Source organism: Gorilla gorilla, chromosome 23, assembly GCF_029281585.2.
Source record: "Gorilla gorilla gorilla isolate KB3781 chromosome 23, NHGRI_mGorGor1-v2.1_pri, whole genome shotgun sequence".
Classification (NCBI taxonomy): Eukaryota; Metazoa; Chordata; class Mammalia; order Primates; family Hominidae; genus Gorilla; species Gorilla gorilla.
The window spans coordinates 14,994,907-15,018,596 of record NC_086018.1 but is presented as its reverse complement, the minus strand read 5'-3'; the positions used below and the strand labels follow the sequence as shown (position 1 = coordinate 15,018,596).

The window sequence follows — 23,690 nt, the reverse complement described above, 5'->3', positions numbered from 1 at the left end:
GGGTTGAAAATTCTTTTCTTTAAGAATGTTGAAAACGGAGGTTCCAAGATGGCCAAATAGGAACAGCTCCAGTCTATAGCTCCCAGCATGAGCAATGCAGAAGATGGGTTATTTCTGCATTTCCAACTGAGGCACTGGGTTCATCTCACAGGGGCTTGTCAGACAGTGGGTGCAGCCCACGGAGCAGGGTGGGGCATTGCCTCACCCGGGAAGCACAAGGGGTCAGGGAATTCCCTTTCCTGGCAAAGGGAAGCCATAACAGATGGTACCTGGAAAATCGGGACACTCCCACCCTAATACTGCACTTTTCCAATGGCCCTAACAAACAGTACACCAGGAGAATATATCCCACGCCTGGCTCGGGGGGTCCCATGCCCATGGAGCCTCGCTCACTGCTAGCACAGCAGTCTGAGATCAAACTGCGAGGCTGCAGCCAGGCTGAGGGAGGGGCGCCCGCCATTGCTGAGGCTTGAGTAGGTAAACAAAGCGGCCTGGAAGCTTGAACTGGGTGGAACCCACCTCAGTTCAAGGAGGCCTACCTGCCTCTGTAGACTCCACCTCTAGGGGCAGGGAAAAGCTGAAAATTCTGAAAATCAGAGCGCCTCTTCTCCTCCAAAGGAAAGCAGCTCCTCTACAGCAACGGAGCAAAGCTGGACAGAGAATGACTTTGACGAGTTGACAGAAGAAGGCTTCAGACGATCAGTAATAATGAACTTCTCCGAGCTAAAGGAAGATATTTGAACCCATCGCAAAGAAGCTAAAAATCTTGAAAAAAGATTATGCAAATGGCTAACTAGAATAAACAGTATAGAGATGTCCTTAAATGACCTGATGGAGCTGAAAATCATGGCACGAGAACTACATGACACGCACAAGCTTCAGTAGCCAATTTGATCAAGAGGAAGAAAGGGTATCAGTGATTGAAGATCAAATGAATGAAATGAAGCAAGAAGAGAAGTTTAGAGAAAAAAGAGTAAAAAGAAACAAAGCATCCAAGAAACATGGGACTATGTGAAAAGACCAAATCTACGTCTGATTTGTGTACCTGAAAGTGACGGGCAGAATGGAACCACGTTGGAAAACACTCTGCAGGATATTATCCAGGAGAATTTCCCCAACCTAGCAAGGCAGGCCAAAATTCAAATTCAGGAAATACAGAGAATGCTGCAAAGATAATTTTCGAGAAGAGCAACTCCAAGACACATAATTGTCAGATTCACCAAAGTTGAAATGAAGGAAAAAATGTTGAGGTCAGCCAGAGAGAAAGGTCAGATTACCCACAAAGGGAAGCCCATCAGACTAACAGCTGATCTCTTGGCTGAAACTCTACAAGCCAGAAGAGAGTGGAGGCCAATATTCAACATTCTTGAAGAAAAGAATTTTCAACCCAGAATTTCATATCCAGCCAAACTAAGCTTCATAAGTGAAGGAGAAATAAAATCCTTTACAGACAAAAAAATGCTGAGTGATTTTGTCACCACCAGGCCTTCCTTACAAGAGCTCCTGAAGGAAGCACTAAACATGGAAAGGACAACCTTTGCACAGCCACTGCAAAAACATCCCAAATTGTAAAGACCCTTGATGCTAGGAAGAAACTGCATCAACTAACGAGCAAAATAACCAGCTAACATCATAATGACAGGATCAAATTCACACATAACAATATTAACCTTAAATGTAAATGGGCTAAATGCTCCAATTAAAAGACACAGACTGGCAAATTGGATAAAGAGTCAAGAGCCATCAGTGTGCTGTTTTCAGGAGACCCATCTCACGTGCAGAGACACACATAGGCTCAAAATAAAGGGATGGAGGAAGATCTACGAAGCAAATAGAAAACAAAAAAAAAGCAGGGGTTGCAATCCTAGTCTCTGATAAAACAGACTTTAAACCAACAAAGATCAAAAGAGACAAGGCCATTACATAATGGTAAAGGGATTGATTCAACAAGAAGAGCTAACTATCCTAAATATACATGCACCCAATACAGGAGCACCCAGATTCATAAAGCCTATACTTAGAGACCTAGAAAGAGACTTAGACTCCCACACAATAATAATTGGAGACTTTAACACCCCACTGTAAACATTAGACAGATCAACAAGACAGAAAATTAACAAAGGTATCCAGGAATTGAACTCAGCTCTACACCAAGCGGACCTAATAGACATCTACAGAACTCTCCACCCCAAATCAACAAAATATACATTCTTCTAAGCACCACATCACACTTATTCCAAAATTGACCACACAGTTGGAAGTAAAGCACTCCTCAGCAAATGTAGAAAAACAGAAATGATAACAAACCATGTCTCAGACCACAGTGCAATCAAACTAGTACTCAGGATTAAGAAACTCACTCAAACCCGCTCAACTGTATGGAAACTGAACAACCTGCTCCTGAATGACTACTGGGTACATAACAAAAAGAAGTCAGAAATAAAGATGTTCTTTGAAACCAATGAGAACAAAGGCACAACATACCAGAAGCTCTGGGACACATTCAAAGCAGTGAGTAGAGGGAAATTTATAGCACTAAATGCCCACAAGAGAAAGCAGGAAAGATCTAAAATCGACACCCTAACGTCACAATTAAAGGAACTAGACAAGCAAGAGCAAACACATTCCAAAGCTAGCAGAAGGCAAGAAATGACTAAGATCAGAGCAGCACTGAAGGAGATAGAGACACCAAAAACCCTTCAAAAAATCAATTAATCCAGGAGCTGGTTTTTTGAAAAGATCAACAGAATTGATAGACCTCTAGCAAGACTAATAAAGAAGAAAAGAGAGAAGAATCAAATAGATGCATTAAAAAGTGACAAAGGGGATATCACCACCAATCCCAGAGAAATACAAACTACCACCAGAGAATACTATAAACACCTTTATGCAAATAAACTAGAAAATCTAGAAGAAATGGATAAATTCCTGGACACATGCACCCTCCCAAGACTAAACCAGGAAGAAGTTGAATCCCTGAATAGACCAATAACAGGTTCTGAAATTGAGGCTATAGTTAATAGCCTACCAACCAAAGAAAGTCCAGGACCAGATGGATTCACAGCCAAATTCTATCAGAGGTACCAAGAGGAGCTGGTACCATTCCTTCTGAAACTATTCCAATCAATAGAAAAAGAGGGAATCCTCCCTACTTCGTTTTATGAAGCCAACATCATCCTGTTACCAAAGCCTGGCAGAGACACAACAAAAAAAAGAGAATTTTAGACCAATATCCCTGATGAACATCAATGCAAAAATGCTCAATAAAATAGTGGCAAACCGAACCCAGCAGCAGATCAAAACGCTTATTCACCACGATCAAGTTGGCTTCATCCCTGGGATGCAAGGCTGGTTCAACATAACGCAAATCAATAAATGTAATCCATCATGTAAAGAGAACCAGAGACAAAAACCACGTGATTATCTCAATAGATGCAGAAAAGGCCTTCGACAAAATTCAACAGCACTTCATGCTAAAAACTCTCAATGAACTAGATGGGACATATCTCAAATTAATAAGAGCTATTTATGACAAACCGACAGCCAATATCATACTGAATGGGCAAAAACTGGAAGCATTCCCTTTGAAAACTGGCACAAGACAGGGATGCCCTCTCTCACCACTCCTATTCAACATAGCATTGGAAGTTCTGGCCAGCACAGTCAGGCAAGAGAAAGAAATAAAGGGTATTCAGTTAGAAAAAGAGGAAATCAAATTGTCCCTGTTTGCAGATGACATAACTGTATATTTAGAAAACCCCATCGTCTCAGCCCAAAATCTCCTTAAGCTGATAAGCAACTTCAGCCAAGTCTTAGGATACAAAATCAATGTGCAAAAATCACAAGCATTCCTCTACACCAATAACAGACAAACAGAGAGCCAAATCAAGAGTGAACTCCCATTCACAATTGCTTCGAAGAGAATAAAATACCTAGGAATCCAACTTACAAGGGATAGGAAGGACCTCTTCCAGGAGGACTACAGAACACTGCTCAGCAAAATAAAAGAGGACACAAACAAATGGAAGAACATTCCATGCTCATGGGTAGGAAGAATCAATATTGTGAAAATGGCCACACTGCCCAAGGTAATTTATAGATTCAGTGCCATCCCCATCAAGCTACCAATGACTTTCTTCACAGAATTGGAAAAAACTACTTTAAAGTTCATATGGAACCAAAAAAGAGCTGCATTGCTAAGACAATCCTAAGCCAAAAGAACAAAGCTGGAGGCATCACACTACCTGACTTCAAACTATACTACAAGGCTACAGTAACCAAAACAGCATGGTATTGGTACCAAAACAGAGATATAGACCAATGGAACAGAACAGAGCCCTCAGAAATAATACCACACATTTACAACCATCTGATCTTTGACAAACCTGAGAAAAACAAGCAATGGGGAAAGGATTCCCTATTTAATAAATGGTGCTGGGAAAACTGGCTAGCCATATGTAGAAAGCTGAAACTGGATCCCTTCCTTGTACCTTATACAAAAATTAATTCAAGATGGATTAAAAACTTAAATGTTAGACCTAAAACCATAAAAACCCTAGAAGAAAACCTAGGCAATACCATTCAGAACATAGGCATGGGCAAGGGCAAGGACTTCATGACTAAAACACCAAAGTAATGACAACAAAAGCCAAAATAGCCAAATGGGATCTAATTAAACTAAAGAACTTCTGCACAGCAAGAGAAACTACCATCAGAGTGAACAGGCAACCTACAGAATGGGAGAAAATTTTTACAATCTACCCATCTGACAACAGGCTAATATCCAGAATCTACAAAGAACTTAAACAAATTTACAAGAAAAAATCAACCCCATCAAAAAGTGGGCAAAGGATATAAACAGACACTTACCAGAAGAAGACATTTATGCAGCCAACAGACACATGAAAAAATGCTCATCATCACTGGCCATCAGAGAAATGCAAATCAAAACCACAAGGAGATACCATCTCATACCAGTTAGAATGGCAGTCATTAAAAAGTCAGGAAACAACAGGTGCTGGAGAGGATGTGGAGAAATAGGAAGGCTTTTACACTGTTGGTGGGAGTGTAAACTATTTCAACCATTGTGGAAGACAGTGTGGTGACTCCTCAAGGATCTAGAACTAGAAATACCATTTGACCCAGCAATCCCATTACTGGGTATATACCCAAAGGATTATAAATCATTGTACTATGAAGACACATGCACACGTATGTTTATTGCGGCACTATTCACAATAGCAAAGACTTGGAACCAACCAGACTGGATAAAGAAAATGTGGCACATATACACCATGGAATACTATGCAGCCATAATAAATGATGAGTTCATGTCCTTTGTAGGGCCATGGATGAAGCTGGAATCCATCATTCTCAGCAAACTATTGCAGGGACAGAAAACCAAACACCGCATGTTCTCACTCATAGGTGGGAATTGAACAATGAGAACACTTGGACACAGGGTGGGGAACATCACACACCAGGGCCTGTTGTGGTGTGGGGGGAGGGGGGAGGGATAGCATTAGGAGATACACATAATGTAAATAGTGAGTTAACAGATGCAGCACACCAACATGGCACATGTTTACATATGTAACAAACCTGCACGTTTTGCGCATGTACCATAGAACTTAAAGTATAATAATAATAAAAAAGAATGTTGAATATTGGCCCTCACTCTCTTTTGACTTGTAGGGTTTCTGCAGAGAGATCTGCTCTTAGTCTGATGGGCTTCTCTTTGTGGGTAGCCCGACCTTTCTCTATGGCTGCCCTTACCATTTTTTCCCTTCATTTCAACCTTTGTCAATCTGACAATTACGTGTCTTGGGGTTGCTTTTCTCGAGGAGTATCATGGTGGTGGTCTTTGTATTTCTTGAATTTGAATGTTGGCTTGTCTTGCTTGGTTGGGGAAGTTCTCCTGGATAATATCCTTAAGAATGTTTTCCAATTTGGTTCCATTCTCCCTGTCATTTTCACATATACCAATCAAACATAGATTTGACCTTTTCACATAGTCCCATATTTCTTTGAGGCTTTGTTCATTCCTTAAGTTTTTTTTTCTCTAATCTTGTCTTCATGCTTTATTTCATTAAGTTAATCTTCAATATCTGATATCCTGTCTTCTGCTTGATCAATTCGGCTATTGATACTTGTTTATTTTTCACGAAGTTCTCGTACTGTCTCTTTCGGCTTCATGAAGTCATTTATGTTCTTCTCTAAACTGGTTATCCTAGTTAGCAGTTCCTGTAACCATTTATCAAGGTTCTTAGCTTCCTTGCATTGGCTTAGAACATGCTCCTTTAGCTCGGAGGAGTTTGTTTTTACCCATCTTCTGAAGCCTACTTCTGTCAGTTTGTCAAACTCATTCTCCATCCAATTTTGTTCCCTTGCTGGCAAGGGGTTGTGATCTTTTGGAGAAGAGGCATTCTGGATTTTGGAATTTTCAGGCTTTTTGCCCTGGTTTTTCCTTATCTTTGTGAATTTGTCTGTTTTTGGTCTTTGATGTTGGTGATCTTTGGATGGGGTTTTTGCGTGGGTGTCCTTTTTGTTGATGTTGGTGCTATTGCTTTCTGTTTGTTAGTTTTCCTTCTGACAGGCTCCTCTTCTGCAGGTCTGCTGGAGTTTGCTGGAAGTCCACTCCAGACACTGTTTGCCTGTGTATCACCAGTGGAGGCTGCAGAACAGCAAAGATTGCTGCCTGCTCCTTCCTCTGGAAGCTTCATCCCAGAGGGGCACCTGCCAGATGCCAGCTGGAGCTCTCCTGTATGAGTTGTCTGTCAACCCCTGCTGGGAGATGTCTCCTAGTCAGGAGGGACAGGGGTCAGGGACCCACTTGAGGAGGCAGTCTGTCCCTTAGCAGAGCTCAGGTGCTGTGCTGGGAGATACGCTGTGCTCTTCAAAGCCACAGGCAGAACGTTTAAGTCTGCTGAAGCTGTGCCAACAGCTACCCGTTCCTCCAGGTGCTCTGTCCCAGGGAGATGGGAGTTTTATCTATAAGCCCCTGACTGGGGATGCTGCCTTTCTTTCAGAGATACCCTGCCCAGAGAGGCAGTATCTAGAGAGGCAGTCTGGCTACAGCAGCTTTCCTGTGCTGTGGTGGGTTCTGCACCATGTTCAAACTTCCCAGTGACCTCTTTCTCTGTTTTTACCTTGGGCGGGCCATTGTCCCTTTTTATGAGGATCCTTAGCCATTAGACTGCATTCTGCTGGCCTGATGTAGAGACGAACACCACAGGTCAACACAGGGTACCAGGGCTCAACTGAGGCCCTGAAAGGAGGCAACTCCAGCAGCAGTAAATATTAAATATATTAATAAATAAATATTAAATATATTTATATAAATATAAATAATAAATATAAATATTTATATATTAATATATAACATATATAAAAATATATATAAAATATAAAAATATAAAAATATAAATATATATGTGTATATAATTATATAATTATTTAATATATATTTATATATAATTATATAATTATTTAATATATATTTATATAATTTTTTTTTCTTTTTTTTCTTTTTTTTTCTTTTTTTTTTTATTATACTTTAAGTTTTAGGGTACATGTGCACATTGTGCAGGTTAGTTACATATGTATACATGTGCCATGCTGGTGCGCTGCACCCACTAACTCGTCATCTAGCATTAGGTATATCTCCCAATGCTATCCCTCCCCCCTCCCCCCACCCCACAACAGTCCCCAGAGTGTGATATTCCCCTTCCTGTGTCCATGTGATCTCATTGTTCAATTCCCACCTATGAGTGAGAATATGCGGTGTTTGGTTTTTTGTTCTTGCGATAGTTTACTGAGAATGATGGTTTCCAATTTCATCCATGTCCCTACAAAGGACATGAACTCATCATTTTTTATGGCTGCATAGTATTCCATGGTGTATATGTGCCACATTTTCTTAATCCAGTCTATCATTGTTGGACATTTGGGTTGGTTCCAAGTCTTTGCTATTGTGAATAATGCCGCAATAAACATACGTGTGCATGTGTCTTTATAGCAGCATGATTTATAGTCCTTTGGGTATATACCCAGTAATGGGATGGCTGGGTCAAATGGTATTTCTAGTTCTAGATCCCTGAGGAATGGCCACACTGACTTCCACAATGGTTGAACTCGTTTACAGTCCCACCAACAGTGTCAAAGTGTTCCTATTTCTCCACATCCTCTCCAGCACCTGTTGTTTCCTGACTTTTTAATGATTGCCATTCTAACTGGTGTGAGATGATATCTCATAGTGGTTTTGATTTGCATTTCTCTGATGGCCAGTGATGATGAGCATTTTTTCATGTGTTTTTTGGCTGCATAAATGTCTTCTTTTGAGAAGTGTCTGTTCATATCCTTCGCCCACTTTTTGATGGGGTTGTTTGTTTTTTCTTGTAAATTTGTTTGAGTTCATTGTAGATTCTGGATATTAGCCCTTTGTCAGATGAGTAGGTTGCGAAAATTTTCTCCCATGTTGTAGGTTGCCTGTTCACTCTGATGGTAGTTTCTTTTGCTGTGCAGAAGCTCTTTAGTTTAATTAGATCCCATTTGTCAATTTTGTCTTTTGTTGCCATTGCTTTTGGTGTTTTGGACATGAAGTCCTTGCCCACGCCTATGTCCTGAATGGTAATGCCTAGGTTTTCTTCTAGGGTTTTTATGGTTTTAGGTCTAACGTTTAAATCTTTAATCCATCTTGAATTGATTTTTGTATAAGGTGTAAGGAAGGGATCCAGTTTCAGCTTTCTACATATGGCTAGCCAGTTTTCCCAGCACCATTTATTAAATAGGGAATCCTTTCCCCATTGCTTGTTTTTCTCAGGTTTGTCAAAGATCAGATAGTTGTAGGTATGCGGCGTTATTTCTGAGGGCTCTGTTCTGTTCCATTGATCTATATCTCTGTTTTGGTACCAGTACCATGCTGTTTTGGTTACTGTAGCCTTGTAGTATAGTTTGAAGTCAGGTAGTGTGATGCCTCCAGCTTTGTTCTTTTGGCTTAGGATTGACTTGGCAATGCAGGCTCTTTTTTGGTTCCATATGAACTTTAAAGTAGTTTTTTCCAATTCTGTGAAGAAAGTCATTGGTAGCTTGATGGGGATGGCATTGAATCTGTAAATGACCTTGGGCAGTATGGCCATTTTCACGATATTGATTCTTCCTACCCATGAGCATGGAATGTTCTTCCATTTGTTTGTATCCTCTTTTATTTCCTTGAGCAGCGGTTTGTAGTTCTCCTTGAAGAGGTCCTTCACATCCCTTGTAAGTTGGATTCCTAGGTATTTTATTCTCTTTGAAGCAATTGTGAATGGGAGTTCACTCATGATTTGGCTCTCTGTTTGTCTGTTGTTGGTGTATAAGAATGCTTGTGATTTTTGTACATTGATTTTGTATCCTGAGACTTTGCTGAAGTTGCTTATCAGCTTAAGGAGATTTTGGGCTGAGACAATGGGGTTTTCTAGATATAAATATAAATATATATGTGTATATAATTATATAATTATTTAATATATATTTATATATAATTATTAAATAATTATTTAATAAATATATAATTATATAAATAATTATTTAATAAATACAAATATATATTTATATAATTATATAAATAAATATTTATATAATTATATAAATATATATTTATATAATTATAAATATATATTTATATATATAAATATTTATATAATTATAAATATATTTATATATTTATATATATAATATATATATTATATATAGTTATATATAAATATATATTTATAATTATATAAATATTTATATAAAATAAATAAATAAATGTTAAATATATTAAATATTGACATAAATCTGAAATACAGATGCAGTTTTAGAACCAAGAGCTACTAGACAAAGGAAGAAATTAACAAGAAATTCTGGCTTTCTGGGACAAAGCCGAGTTCAGAATAAAGGTAATCCTGATCTGAAGTCCCATAGTGCAAAACATTTCCCTCACAGTCACCTTATTCAGAAGAGTCTCTTAGAAGTCTGGGTGCATCTTCTGTTCATAGCCAGGTGCTTCTCCAGGGAGGTGGAGATGATTCTTGGACAAATGATTGTATTTAGCCTGACCTGAGGTAATGTATAGTTATGGCCTGAATTTTGCAGGCAGTCCACCTGGTTTGAATCGTGGCTCTACCTAATAGCTGTGTATCATAGGCAGATTTACTTAGTGAATGAAGCTTCACTTTCTACAAAATGTGGGGGGCAAATAATATGTATCACAGGTGACCGTTGTATTAAGAAATTGTATAACGTAAGGTTGATACAAGGCATTGAGCTCAATCCCTGAGGTAGAGTTAGCTATCAAATAAACTGCTTGGTGTGGCATGTGCTACCTTCCAAATTTCCCATACCACACTGTCCCATCTCTCACTGGAAAGAGCCAAGTTCTTCCCCACTTAGGGCCTTTGCACTTGCAGTTCCCTCTTCCTGGAACACAGCAGCTTCCTCCACCACTTTCACATGCCTGGCTCCTTCTCATTCTTCTAGTATCGGCGGGTCTTTTCAAGCAGTGTTGTAAGGTGATTGAGAGCATTTGCTCTGGCTTCAAATTTTGGCTCTACCACTCACTGGCTCTGTGACTTTGAGCAAGTTACTTCTCTGCACCCCAATTCGTAAACTGTTCATTGGAGTTGTAATATCTATTTGACTAGGTCGTTGTGAGGATTAAATAAATTCATATATATGTGTACATACACACACATGTTTAGCATTTAGAATGGTGCTCGGTGTGTAGTAAGGCTCTGTAGAAGTGATTGCTATTATAAAATGTCACTACCTCGGAGAGACCTTCCTTGCCCAGGTCATCTAGCAGTCTCCCCCAGACTGCTGTGATTACTGTCATATTTGGATATGTAACTACTGACATTCTTGGGTATATTTCTGTTATCTTATTTCATGCTATTTATCTTGCTTGAAAAAAAATGAATTGAAAGATGAATAGGCACTTTGTGAGATGGTATCATGAAATTGAACATATGTATAACTGAAGTTCCAGAAAGAGGATGAGGGAGAGGAGAGAAAAAATACTTGAAGAAATTTTAGCTGAAGTTTTGCCAAATTTGGTCATAAACAGTAGTCCACAGCTCCTAGAAGTTCAGCTAATTCCAAGCAGGATAAACAAAGGAGAATATACCTAAGCTCATCATAATCAAATCGCTAAAGACAAAGATAAGGAAAACAAGGCAGGAGAATTGCTTGAGCCTGGGAGGTGGAGGTTGCAGTGAGCCAAGATTGCACCACTGTACTCCAGCCTGGGCAACAGAGCAAAACTCTGTCTAAAAATAAAAAAAGCAGCCAAAGGGGTAATACACACTGTACCAGAATGACAGCCAGCTTTTATCAGAAACAGTGGAGGCCAGAAGACAGTGCACTGACATGTCAACAGCCCTGGAGGAAGAAAACCATCATCTGAGATTCTGCACCCAGTGCAATTTTCTTTTTAAGTGAAGACACTATAAAAACATTGTCACATTTTTTAAAAAGCTAAGCAGGGTGTTATCAGAAAGCATGCAATATAAGAAATGCTAAAATAAATACTTCAGGCTCCTGGAAACCATGAGCTGTGGCTTTTATCCTATATATAGTCTGCCTAACAGAATCTGATCACTGTAGGCATGCATTTGTTTTTCTTTAAGTGTTCATTGAATACTGGCTAGGTGTGAAGCACAGTACCAAGGCTTTTATCTGAGTGACTTCATATAGCATAGGCACAGTATTGTCCTCATTTCTCAGGTGAGGAAGTGAAGACATGAAGAACACAGGCCATGACACAGTCTGTGGTGCCATCATCCTAGATTCTCTGTCCAGTGGAAATTTCTGTTTTAAAATATGAAGGCCAAAGAAACACACTGTCAGAGCATCAGATAGAAAACAGCAACAACCCAGCAAACTAAGACAATATGTTACCAGACAACCCACAATACGAAAAATGCTGAAAGAAATACTTCAGCAGTATGCTTCTAGGGAGTGTAATGATATTGATACACAGCATGGATGGAGGATTTCCAGTAAATTACAGGCACTGGAAGAAAGTGTTGGGAGGATGAAGACTGGAGCCGGAGCAATCCACAGCTTTCAAGGATCTGCTTACAGATTTGGGAAACCGTATTCCATTATCCGCCCAACTGTCTTTGCAGAGTCATCCTCATCACTGTTCCCTGTCCTCTACCCTCAGCCCAAATTCTACATGTAAAGCAATATTGGTGAGAGAACAAGCAGAGCCCGTGAAACCAGGCTGCTGGGCTTGAAGTCTTGCTCTGCCACTTTATGACCAAGGCGTTTATAGGATGAATGCAAAGTTGGCTTAACGTTTAAAAACAGGCCAGTGCAATTCATCACATTAAGAGAATAAAGAAGAAAAATCACCTGCTCATCTGAATAGATGCAAAAAAGTATTTGACCAAATTTCAACAAACCATAGAAAATTAGTCGTATCTATGAAAAACCTACAGCTAACAACATTCTTAATCATAAAATACTGAACGTTTTACCCTAAGATCATGAACAAAGCAAGGATGTCTGTGCGTATGACTTTTATGCAGTGTTGTACCAAAGGGTCTAGTCAGTGTAACAAGCATTAAAAAGAAATGAAAGTCATACAGATTGTAAAAGATGAAGTAAAATTGTCTTTATTCTCAAAAGACATGATTGGATATACAGGAACTTCTAAGAAATCTACTTCAAAAAACCCTCCCAGAGCTAGGTGAATATAGCAAGATCACAGAATTTAGGGTGAACATATAAACTTAATATATGGAAATACAGCTGCATAATTTACACAAAATTGAAATAATGCAGTAGCATAAAAACCCTTACAATATATGAGAGTAAACACCAGCTAGAGTAGTAACAGTACACCTGCTATGCTCACACTACATGTATATACATAACACCTGCACCATGCACACGCAGAATCATGAAGGCAGCAGCCTCGGCAAGACTTCAGGTGACTGTAAATAAGTAGCATTTATTTTTATGTTCCTCAGCTCTATCCTGTCTGGCTATGCCTCAATCTTCAATCTTTTTCAGTCCAAGGCTTATTGGGTACGGTTTATGCTGGGAGATTAAGTGAGGCCCAGGAGTTGATATAGCAGCAATGAAGTCTTTGGGACCTTCCATGAGTCATTTTAGTGGTGTAGAAGGGGAACAGCCTGATTAGAGTGATTTCACAAAACAGGAGAGGAGGAAATGAAGATTAGCAGTGAGGAAACTTCAGAGTTTTAAGGTAAAGAGGGTAGAAAAACTGGGCCATAGTTGGAAGAGAATGCGGGCTGAAACCAAATTTTTAATTTTTTTTTCTAAGATGGGAGAAATTTGTGTCTTGATGGGAATGATCCTAGTAGAGGTGGAGAACTGTTGAAGTGATGTCCGTTTGTGAGCGAGAGGGTGTTCACAAATGCAAGAAGGTTGGCCTTAGAATGGATGAACTCTCTCTGCTCCCCAGTGACAAGGTCCAGGGCTATAGGCACAGGCAGGCTGGTGGGTGTGGAGGCGGATCAGGTGCAGATTCTCTTTGCATTGCTTATATTTTCTCATGGAATAAGAAGCAAAGAAATAGGGGTGTTGGAGGTTTAAAGGGAGAGAAGTTGAGAAATTGTTGCAAAACACTAGGAGAAAACCATGAACTAGGTAAATATGGTAGGACATTGGGCCACATGAGGGCCCCTTGAAGTTAAAGTGAGACCAGGCAGCATGGTTGTGTATTTCTCTCCAGCTGTTCACAGCTGAATGGGAACAGGTGGAGTAGGCAAAGCATTAGGCTTAGCCAGGGGCTGTGGTTTTGCCAGATAAATAAGAGGAATGGAGAAAGAAGCAAAGGTATGATTATAATAGAGCCATGGAAAGGAAGTTTGATAAGGGGGAAAATAACAGGGGTAAAAGGTGAGTGGGAAAAGGTGGTAGGAGTCCTAGAGTGTAGGACTCTCTTGGGTTCTAAAGAGTTGTGATAATAACCCAATTCTTGGCATCTGTAGTCCTTCAGGGTTGTATAGCAAGTGGTTCGAGTTTGTTTGCATAATAAAACTATGAGGTACTTAGGGCAGGTGGTGGTGGTGGTGATTCCAATAGCCGAGACAAGCTCCAAAGAGGTAAATGGCTTACTGGAAAGTCACACCTGGAGTCAGTGGAGAAGCATAGACTCATCCACAGTTCTCTACTATGGGTAGTCTTTTATCCCTGTGTGTGGTGTCTGCTCATGGATCACTCAGTCTTGTTGAAGAGGTGGAAGGTAGAAGACAGCCTAAGACAGAATGTAATAATGCATTCAATTCTATGGGATGGAGCAGTATAAGGAGTTTATCTGATCAGTAATACTATTATAAGTACTAGGGATATAGCAGTGAACAAGATAGAAAAAAGGTCTCTCAGTGCTTTGGGAGGCGGAAGCAGGAGGATCATATGAGGCCAGGAGTTGAAGATGAGCCTAGGCAACATAGTGAGACCCCATCTCTGCAAAAAAATATATTAAAGAATTAGCTAGGTATGGTGGTGTATGCTCTAGTCCCAGCTACTTAGGAGGCTGAAGTGGGATGATTACCTAAGCTCAGGAATTAGAGGCTGCAGTGAGCTGTGACTGTGCCACCATTGCACTCCAGCCTGAGTGACAGAGTAAGACTGTGTCCCTTAAAAAAGAAGCATCCTGAAGTCCTGTGCTTCAGAGAAGTTTTAGAAGGGTTTCTCTGTGACTCTTCTAAAGCATCATGATATGGTAAAAAGCACATTTTACTAAAAGTTGGGAAACATGTTTTTCTGCTACTTGTTTACTGCTACTACTTCTGCTTCTGACATTGTTGCTTCAACTCACCATGCTTAGTGGAGGTCCCCATCTATCAACTAAGGTGTTGTGGCTTTGAGAGTTCTACTCTGTCTAAAAGTGCTATGCATTGAGGTCAGTGTTCTAGCCTAATGAAATTGTTGATATAAAGTGTCCTCACCCAACCTCCTGCTCTAAAGTGTGGAAATGCACATCTTATTTTGTAGTGATGAGACTCTGTTGACATAGTGAGATGCTGCAGTAAAATGCATTCAAAGTCACTCTCCACCTTTGAAACTGGGGAAATCCGAAAGGGAGACATAGGCTGAGTGCAGGTCCGAGTCCCATCCTTAACTTAGTGATGTCTCAGACCTGTTAAAAGCTTTGTAATAACAAATGAATGCTTCCCCTCTTCTTACTCCTTCCTTAGGCCTGGAGGAAACGCTGGTTTATCCTGCGGAGGGGCCAGACTAGCAGTGACCCAGATGTTCTGGAATACTACAAGAATGATGGCTCCAAGAAGCCCCTGCGCACCATCAACCTGAACCTCTGTGAGCAGCTGGATGTTGGTGTGACTCTGAACTTCAACAAGAAGGAGATTCAGAAGGGCTATATGTTTGACATCAACACCAGTGAGCGTACCTTTTACCTGGAGGCTGAGACCAGGGAGGACATGAACGAGTGGGTCCAGAGCATCTGTCAGATCTGTGGCTTCAGGCAGGTTGAGGAAAGCACAGATATGGGAGCACACACAGCCCTGTCTCAGGAGGGGCTGAGATGAGGCCCTCCAATCTCCAGCAAGGAGGGCAGCTCTAGCTGCCAACACTGCCAAGAAGTGTTGGGCTCGTGATGAAGCTAAAGGCATTTTTGGTGTTTCTTCAGACACCTCGATACCACTACCATCCTCAGTCCTCCACCTCTCCCCCTTCCCTGAGCTCTCTGCACTTTGCCCTGTCACCTCTCAGCCACCTGTAGGGAAGACCTCTCCTTCGCCTTCTACTGATCCATCTCTGGCTGTTCTGGCCCTACTTCAGACCACCTGGCACAGTTGCACTTGACCCTTGGTGGGTTTGTTTGGGGTTGCTTTTTGATTCTTACTGATTTATAATCACTTAGGAGGGGACAGGTGAGAGGAGCAAATACAGACTTATGCTTGGGTTTTAATAACCTTCACAAAAGAGTAGTTCAGCTTTTTAAAATGAGTTGTAAGTTGCAGAAATGCACCTTCACATTTGTTCAGGCTCATCCTCTACTCACCAGGAAGGTTGAGGAGCAGCAGGCTTTTTTTTTTTTTCCTGAGGCAGATGTATGGTCTAAATTGGCCATTCTTGAACCTGGTTGCACATCAGAATTAAGGAGGGACATTTGTAAAACGTTGATGCCAAGGACCTGTGCCAAGTGAGTTACCCAGGAATCTCTTGGGTGGCGGACCCAGGCATTAGTGTCTTTTGGAAGCTCCACTCTTTCCCACTTTTTTTGGGAGGATAAAATTGAAAAAGTAAGGCTTCATTTTGAGTAGCAAGGGTCCAGGGCTCAGCAGATACTTCCTGTAAATATTTTAGATTTTGAAGGCCACAGATAGTCTCTATTTTATATTCCTATTTTTTTAATGTTACAATCCTTTGAAAATGTAAAAACCATTCTCAGCTCATCAGCATCAGCATCACCTGGGAACTTGTTAGACCTGCACATTCTCGTGAGAATGTCAGTAAGTAATTCATTCTTGTAAGTCAGTCTGCACCCCACTCCAGACTTACTGAATCAGAAACTCTGGGACAAAACACAGCAGTCTGGTTTTAAGAACTCTCCAGGCAATGTTTATTGCCAGAACTGCTTTGAAAGGATGTTTCTGGAGCTATAGCCCATTTGAGAGAGCTGACCAATTTTATAGCCATGGCTTGGTGCTGATAGACCCCCAGGTCTGCATATAAATGGACTCTGGGTCATGGATAGGACTCTACTGCCCGAGTGCTAGACAGGGGCTTTGGAGGTGAGGGTGAGTCACTCTTTCATCCTCACAGCCCACACATACAACTGGGGGCATGAAGGATGCATGGGGTGACAGGACAGGGTTAGTGGGTTGTGGAAAAGTGGCCTTTCCTACCAGACTGAGGAGCCTGGACTTTATTGGGAGGGCAATGAGGAGCAGAGACTGTCACCAGGGGAGTAGTTCCTTACTATACTACATCCTTTGTTTGATCAACACATACTGTGTTACACACTGGGCTTGATTCTGAGAACAAAAGCATTTCAAAAAGAGATGAAATCTCTGCCCTCACTGAGTTTTGAGCTGAATGTATGGGGTGATGAGAAAGAGGTTGGTATTTTACTAGAATTCCATTTGAAACACGAGGAATTACTGGCAAGAAACTGGTTGAAGAAATAAACAGAAATATGGTTTTAGAAAGAGAGAGAGTGCTTTGTGAGTCATCTTAAGGATGCAGCGCACTGTGGAAGAGCTTTCCATGAGCAATGCCATAAGGACAGGACATGGTTGGTGGGAAAGAGTGAAGAGTCACAGTGATGCCTGGGCTCTGGCTTAGAGAGTGCAGTGGACAGTCATGCTGATGTGCCTCACCGAGAGGGAACACAGGCATGCGAGGGGCTCACTTGGAGCATTGGGGCACTTGCTTGTGGGGTGTCTGCCTTGCGGCAGGGAGCCCCAGAAAGGCCTGAGCTGCAGGTTCAGATTTTAGAGTTGCCATCACTTAGGTGGTCCTGGGGGCTGTGGGAGGACAGGATCACCCTGCGGTATCCGGAGTCAGGGTGAGGCTGAGGAGGGTCTAGAGCAGAACCCTGAAGAATACCTCCATTGAAGGCAGAGGAAACAGATCCAACAAGATGGCAGGAGCAGAGGCTCAGCAGAGCTTCCCAGGCTGCACCCTCCCTGGGCAGCAGCTGTGTTCATCCTTGGTGCTGTGGCTGCTTGGCCCCCTAGCATAGACCCTTGCTCCTCCACTGGTAGAGCATTCATCTTGCAGGTCTTTTGGAGCTACAAGGCCATTGATTCTGTTAGCAGACATCCCACTCACCAGGAGACCTGCATGGGAGCTCATCTTGGAGTGCACATAGCTGTGAGTGGAGCCATCTTTCCCAGAGCCCTGCCATATGTTTCTGTTGCTCACTGGCAGAACGTGTCTTGCCTAGCATCAGAAACAGCTGGAGAGGAGCAGACACTCAGGGGCATTAGCCAGCTGGGGTTCCTGCCTCAGGCCATGAGGTGGCACAGCCAGAAATAGGCCAGATATCAGGGGGCAGAAAGAGAACTCTGCCCCCTCTGATATGACTTGAACCCTTAGAAAGCCACCATCAACACCACCCAAACATAACCCCACTTAGCGATCACATCATTTGAAATTACACCTGTAGACCTTCATTTCTTTTGAACAAGAAGTTTTGCTGTTGGGGTTTTTGATTGCTGAAAGTATGTTTTTATTTATTCTGCAAACACAAACTAAAAACTATCTATGTACCTGGCTTCTGTTGGGTAAATGCTTGGGCTGTGGAGGTAACAACATCAGTAGCGGTTCTCAAAAACCCATGGACTGGGCAAGGAAGTGCCTATGATGGGATCACGCATGTAACGGGAACATGGGCCAAGTGCTGTGACACCCAGAAGAAAGTCGGTCCCTGAAGTTTCAGAGAGAATATGATATTTGAGCAGGGTCTTAAAGTCTGCATGTGAATTTGAGTAGAAGTGAAATCCAGGCAGAAGGAACAGCATAAGCCAAAGCAAAGAAGCCTGAAAGAGGCCGGTGTGTGCAGGATGGCTGATGCTGCCATATACCTTGGTCGTGGGTATAGGAAAGCAGGAAACAGGTCAGACTGTGAAAGGCCTTGTAGGTTCTGCTGAGTAGTGTGGACAGGTCCTGGAGAGCAAGCCAGATGAACAGTGTGCTGGGCTTGGGGTGCAGCAAAGTACCACCTGTCCATGATACCTCTCTTCCTTGCCAACACCACAGGAGAGTCTGAGATGCCATGGAAGGACAGGCAGGAAAGCTGGGTTTCCAAGAATGCGGCTTCAGTTGGCAAGCCTCGCTTCACCCAGACAGCCTTAGCTTTGAGGGAGGCCATGACAGAGGAGCCACCATGGAGGAGGGAGGTGGCAGCACTCACCACTGCAGAGGCTGTCTTGCCTGGGGGCCTGGACCACACTCCTGGACTGTGGGGAACCACGCCGTCTGGGAGTGGAGCAGTCAGGGCCCAGGGCACTATGAGGCCTCCAGGCTGCTCCAGGGTAGGAAAGAGGCAGAGCGTCTGCTCCTCAGCCAGGATAGCCAAGAGGCCCCAGCCCTCCTCTGGGAGGACAGAGGAGGCAGGCATGTGAGAGGACGAGTGCTGGTGCTGGATTACCGCCACTGTCTTCATGTGTTTCTGCCTCTAGCAGCCCACTTTAGGACAAGGATGCCCTTCCTTCCTGTTTCATTCACAGGCTTCCTGGGAAACATTTCCTCAGCCAGTCACGGCGCCTGCTCTTCTCCAGCTGAGCCCAGCCGCTCCCATCAGCACCTCCCCCAAGAACAAGAACCCACATCTGAGCCCCCGGTGTCTCACTGTGTGCCGCCCACCTGGCCCATCCCTGCACTTCCGGGGTGTCTCCGCTCGCACCAGCACGCCAGCCAGAGAGCAGAACATGCAAGGTAGGGGGCTACTATGGCCAGTGGGGGCAGTGACCCCCACAAGGTCTTGTTCTATTCAGTCCCTGATTTTTTTAAATTTCAAAGAGAAGGACATAAAATATTATATCTTTCCAGGTAAGCAAACATATATAACAACATTTAATTTTTTGTTTATGTAGCCTTCACATTTTATTTGTTTTATTTGTGTTGCTACAAAGTGATAATTGGATTCCTAAGAAACCTACCATTATAAAAAAACCATGCCATGAAAATTTTGTTTGATTGTGGGGAAAAAAGCATTAGAGGCTAGAGTTTCAGAACTGCAAATAACAAAGTCGGTTTATGTGTTGGCCTTAAGAGGACAGCTATGAAACCTTAAGATTGATGACCAGATCCATAGCTCAGTTGAATTCTAAGCTGTGCTGCTCCACAGTAGCTGCAGTCATGGCTATTTAAATTTAAGCTAATTAAAATTAAATTAAATTTTGAGTTCAGTTTCTCAGTTATAGTAGCCACAAGTCAAATGCTCAGTAGCCACCAAAGTGACTAGCAAAGATAGGCAGCATGTCCATCATCACAGATGGTTTCACAAGTAACTCCTTGCTCTGGAACCATGACCTCTGCTTCTCTGACACCACTGGCTCTCTCACAGGGGCAGGGCCTGCACCAGTTTTATCACCTGTTATTCCCAGTGTAAGGTCAGGCAAATGTGCAGAGGGGATGGGCTTGGCCAGAGCTGGTGCTCAGTTGCTACTGTGGCACACAGATCACAGTCACATTCCTTGGTTTGTTAGTTTAGAAATACCTAAATCATGCTGTGAAAATGAAGGCAGACAGATAAATGGCTGTGTTAATAGATGACTTCATGACATCTGTGAGAATATTTTCATACATAATCTCACTTGAACCAGTCAAACATATGAGAGATAGCTAGGAAGATCATTTATCTCCATTTTATAGGTGAAGCACCTGAGGCTCACAGCTATCAAATGGTAGAGGCGGGACTAGAACCCAGGTGTCCTCACATCTGTCCTGAACTCTTTGCCCCACACTTTGCTGCACCCCTGGTTTACTAATCCTTTTTCTGTAACATGGCAGGGGCTCCAGCACTCAATCTGAAGGCTAGTTCCATCACCCATTTTCCTGAAGCAATGCGATTCCTTCGTTTGTGAACTTTCAGCAGTTCCACCTTCATCAACTGATACATGAAGATCTGTGTTCTAGAAAGATAGAACAAATTAACCAAGATCACTAAACTAGTTAGTGGCAGAACCACACCAGTACCTGCCTCTCCTGAGTCCCAGACCAGGGATAGGCAGTACAGTGCAATGGAAAGCATGGCACAGGCTTGGCATCGGCCAGATATGGTTTCAAATTGAGGTTCTGCCACTTTTCTTGGAATCTTAGGCCACTTATTTAACCTCTTTGACCTTCAACTTCCTTATCTTCAGAATGGAAATGACTAACTCAAAGGCTGATGGGTGTAAGGTGGCAGAACACACATGAAGTGCACAGTGGCAGATGCCCAGTCCATGTTACCTGTGGTTCTCCCTGTGCCCCTTTCCCTCTATTGCATGTATGAATGCCTGGACAGAGAGAACTGAGGTCTTCCAGTCGTTGTTCTTGTAAAAAACACAGTGCTTCGTGTTGGTGCCCTTCATACTTTCACATGCACATGGAACACCTGGGGAGCTTGCTGAGATGCTTGTTTTCATCAGCGAACCTAGGGTGGGTCCTACAGTCCTGCCTTGCTGACACAGACTGAGGATACCAGTGCAGCTCATCTGCAGGACACACTTTATGTAGAAGGCTTGGTATACTAACAGCCACCACCACCTGTACTCCCATGACACAGCTGAAGCAAAAGGAGACAGACAGGTAAATGTCTGCCTGCATGAGCAGTGAGGGTACACTTTCTGTATTCCTTCCTCCTCTGTGAAATTCCTGTTAGTCTTACCAGCAGGAGTTGGTTTCTTTGAATCACCACAGCAGTTTTTTATGTTCTCTCTCCCAGCATTTGGGGCTGTCTGCCTCATGTTAATGGATTTCTGTGTTAAGATGTTCTGGATGTTATGGAGGTCGTGTTATGGATTTCTGTGTTAAGATGCTCTGAGGACACAAGGCAGGGCATATAGTATGTCTTTATCAGTACGTGATCAGCGTTTGATGGTCGTGTGCTGTAGTCAGATGGCACATTTGAGGAGAAAGAACTGTCTAAAGCTTAGGAACAGCACTGCCATGGGCCCTTGGCCAAGCTGTGCTGTCCTCTTTGTTTTCGCTTGTGTGGATGAGGGAGTGAGAGGACAATTAGCAATATCTCAGTGTAGTTTCTACAGAAAAGTTAGACACTGTTTGCCAAATTCCAAGGGGAGATAGAGAATAGGAAGGAAGCTTTCTTAAGTCCTGAAAGATGATATTGTTTCTGATGGTAGTGGCATAGCTTGCATCATACTAAACCTACTGAACAGTTAGAAACTGAGACATTAGAAAACAATTGTTTGAAGGCACTGAAGAACAATCAAAACTCTGGAACAGATTTGACTCTTGAAAGAACTGAGATTCAATTTCCGTGGCTTTTCCTAGAACAGATCCCAGATATTCAGTATCCAATGAAAAATTACTAGCCGTATGAGTAAATGGTAAAAGTTGACCCACAGTTTAGAGAACTCAGTACATAGAAACAGACCAGAATAGACCCAGATTTTGGAGCTAGCCTACAAAGACTTTAAAATAAGTATGTTAACTTTTTAAATCTGTGGGCAAAAAATGTATGTAATGGGTGAAGAGATGATGGATTTTGGGAGAGATACAGGGACCCTGGTAAAGGACTTAGGAGTTCCAGCTCCACTGTGGTGGCAGACCCACTGCAGGATATCATTCCCAGATCACAGCTTAAAACTCTGGACACATACAAAGTACAATTACCCAAAGACCCTGGGAGGTAAATGAAAGGAGCCAGGGTGTGGACTGGAGAAAAACTTGGAGCAGCAAATACACAGAGGTCAATTTTCTGTCTTCCATGGATTTGCCTCCAGGGTGCACCCACACAAAGCAGCACAGTGGGGCCAGTGGTTAAAACTTTCCTGGAAACTCTATCTTTCTAGGTAGAGGAACCAGGAAAGAGCCCAATGGAGCTGGAAAGGATTCTAGAGCAGAGTGAGCTGGAGAAGGGATCTGCTAATTCTGAGCACAAAACCACCCAAGTCTTATGTTCACCTTGAGCTACATGTGTGTAGAAAGTCCCAAACCAGTGTAACAGAGCTATATGAACTGAGCACAGCTTGGAACTGCCACACATAGGAGAGATGGAACTTGCAGTCTCAACCTAACCAGCTTGATTTCCTGCAGAAACCAAAACATCAACATTCTCCCAAGGATTATGGCAACCCACAGTCTACACAAAACACAACATGCACAACATTCAGGATGTAATTCACATTTTCTCAGCTTACGGAGAACTAGCAGAATTTAACCAGTTTTAATTGGAAGACACAGATGTGAACCTCAAGATAATACAGATGTTGGCTATATACCCAGCAGTGAGATTGCTGGATCATATGGTAGTTCTAGTTTTAGTTTTTTGAGGAACCTCCATATTGTTTTCCATAGTGGCTGTGCTAATTTACATTCCTACAAAGAGTATATAGAGCATTCCCATTTCTCCATGCCCTTATCAGCATTTGTTATTATCTTTTTGATAATAGCCATTTTAACTGGGGGAGATGATATCTCATGTGGTTTTGATTTGCATTTTCCTAATGACTAGTGATGTTGATAATTTTTTCATTTACCTGTTGGCCATTTGGATGTCTTCTTTGGAGAAATGTCTATCCAGATCTTTTGTCCATTTTGTAATCTGATTATTTGATTTTTTTGTCCATTGAGTTGTTAGAGTTCCTTATATGTTCTATTAATTTCTTATTGGATGAATAGTTTGAAAATACTTTCTCCTATTGTGCAGATTGTTTCTTTACCTTATTAATTTTTTCCTTTGCTATACAGCAAAGCTTTTTAGCTTGATATAATCCCATTTGTCAGTTTTTGCTTTGATTACCTGTGCATTTGAGGTGCTATTCAAGAACGTATGGCTAGACCAATGTTTTGAAGTGTTTTCTCAATGTTTTCTTCTACATGTTTCATGGTTTCAGGTCTTGCATTTACATGTTTAATCAATTTTGAGTTGATTTTTGTATAGGGTGAGAGATAGGGCTCTAGTTTCATTCATACATTCATATGGATATTTATTTTTCCCAGCACCATTTATTGAAGAGACTGTTCTTTCCCCAGTGTATACTCTTGGCATCTTT

The 23,690-nt window shown here is 42.0% G+C and overlaps 1 protein-coding gene across 1 annotated transcript in view; it reads left to right on the top strand.

The window, feature by feature from the left end:
• GAB4 (GRB2 associated binding protein family member 4) overlaps positions 1-23,690 on the top strand; it is a 50,841-nt gene that overhangs the window by 5,790 nt on the left and 21,361 nt on the right. The window contains exons 2-3 of the mRNA XM_055374848.2: positions 15,195-15,496; positions 19,192-19,404. Of these exons, the coding sequence (XP_055230823.1) occupies positions 15,195-15,496; positions 19,192-19,404 (515 nt within the window). The remainder of the gene's footprint in view (positions 1-15,194; positions 15,497-19,191; positions 19,405-23,690) is intronic.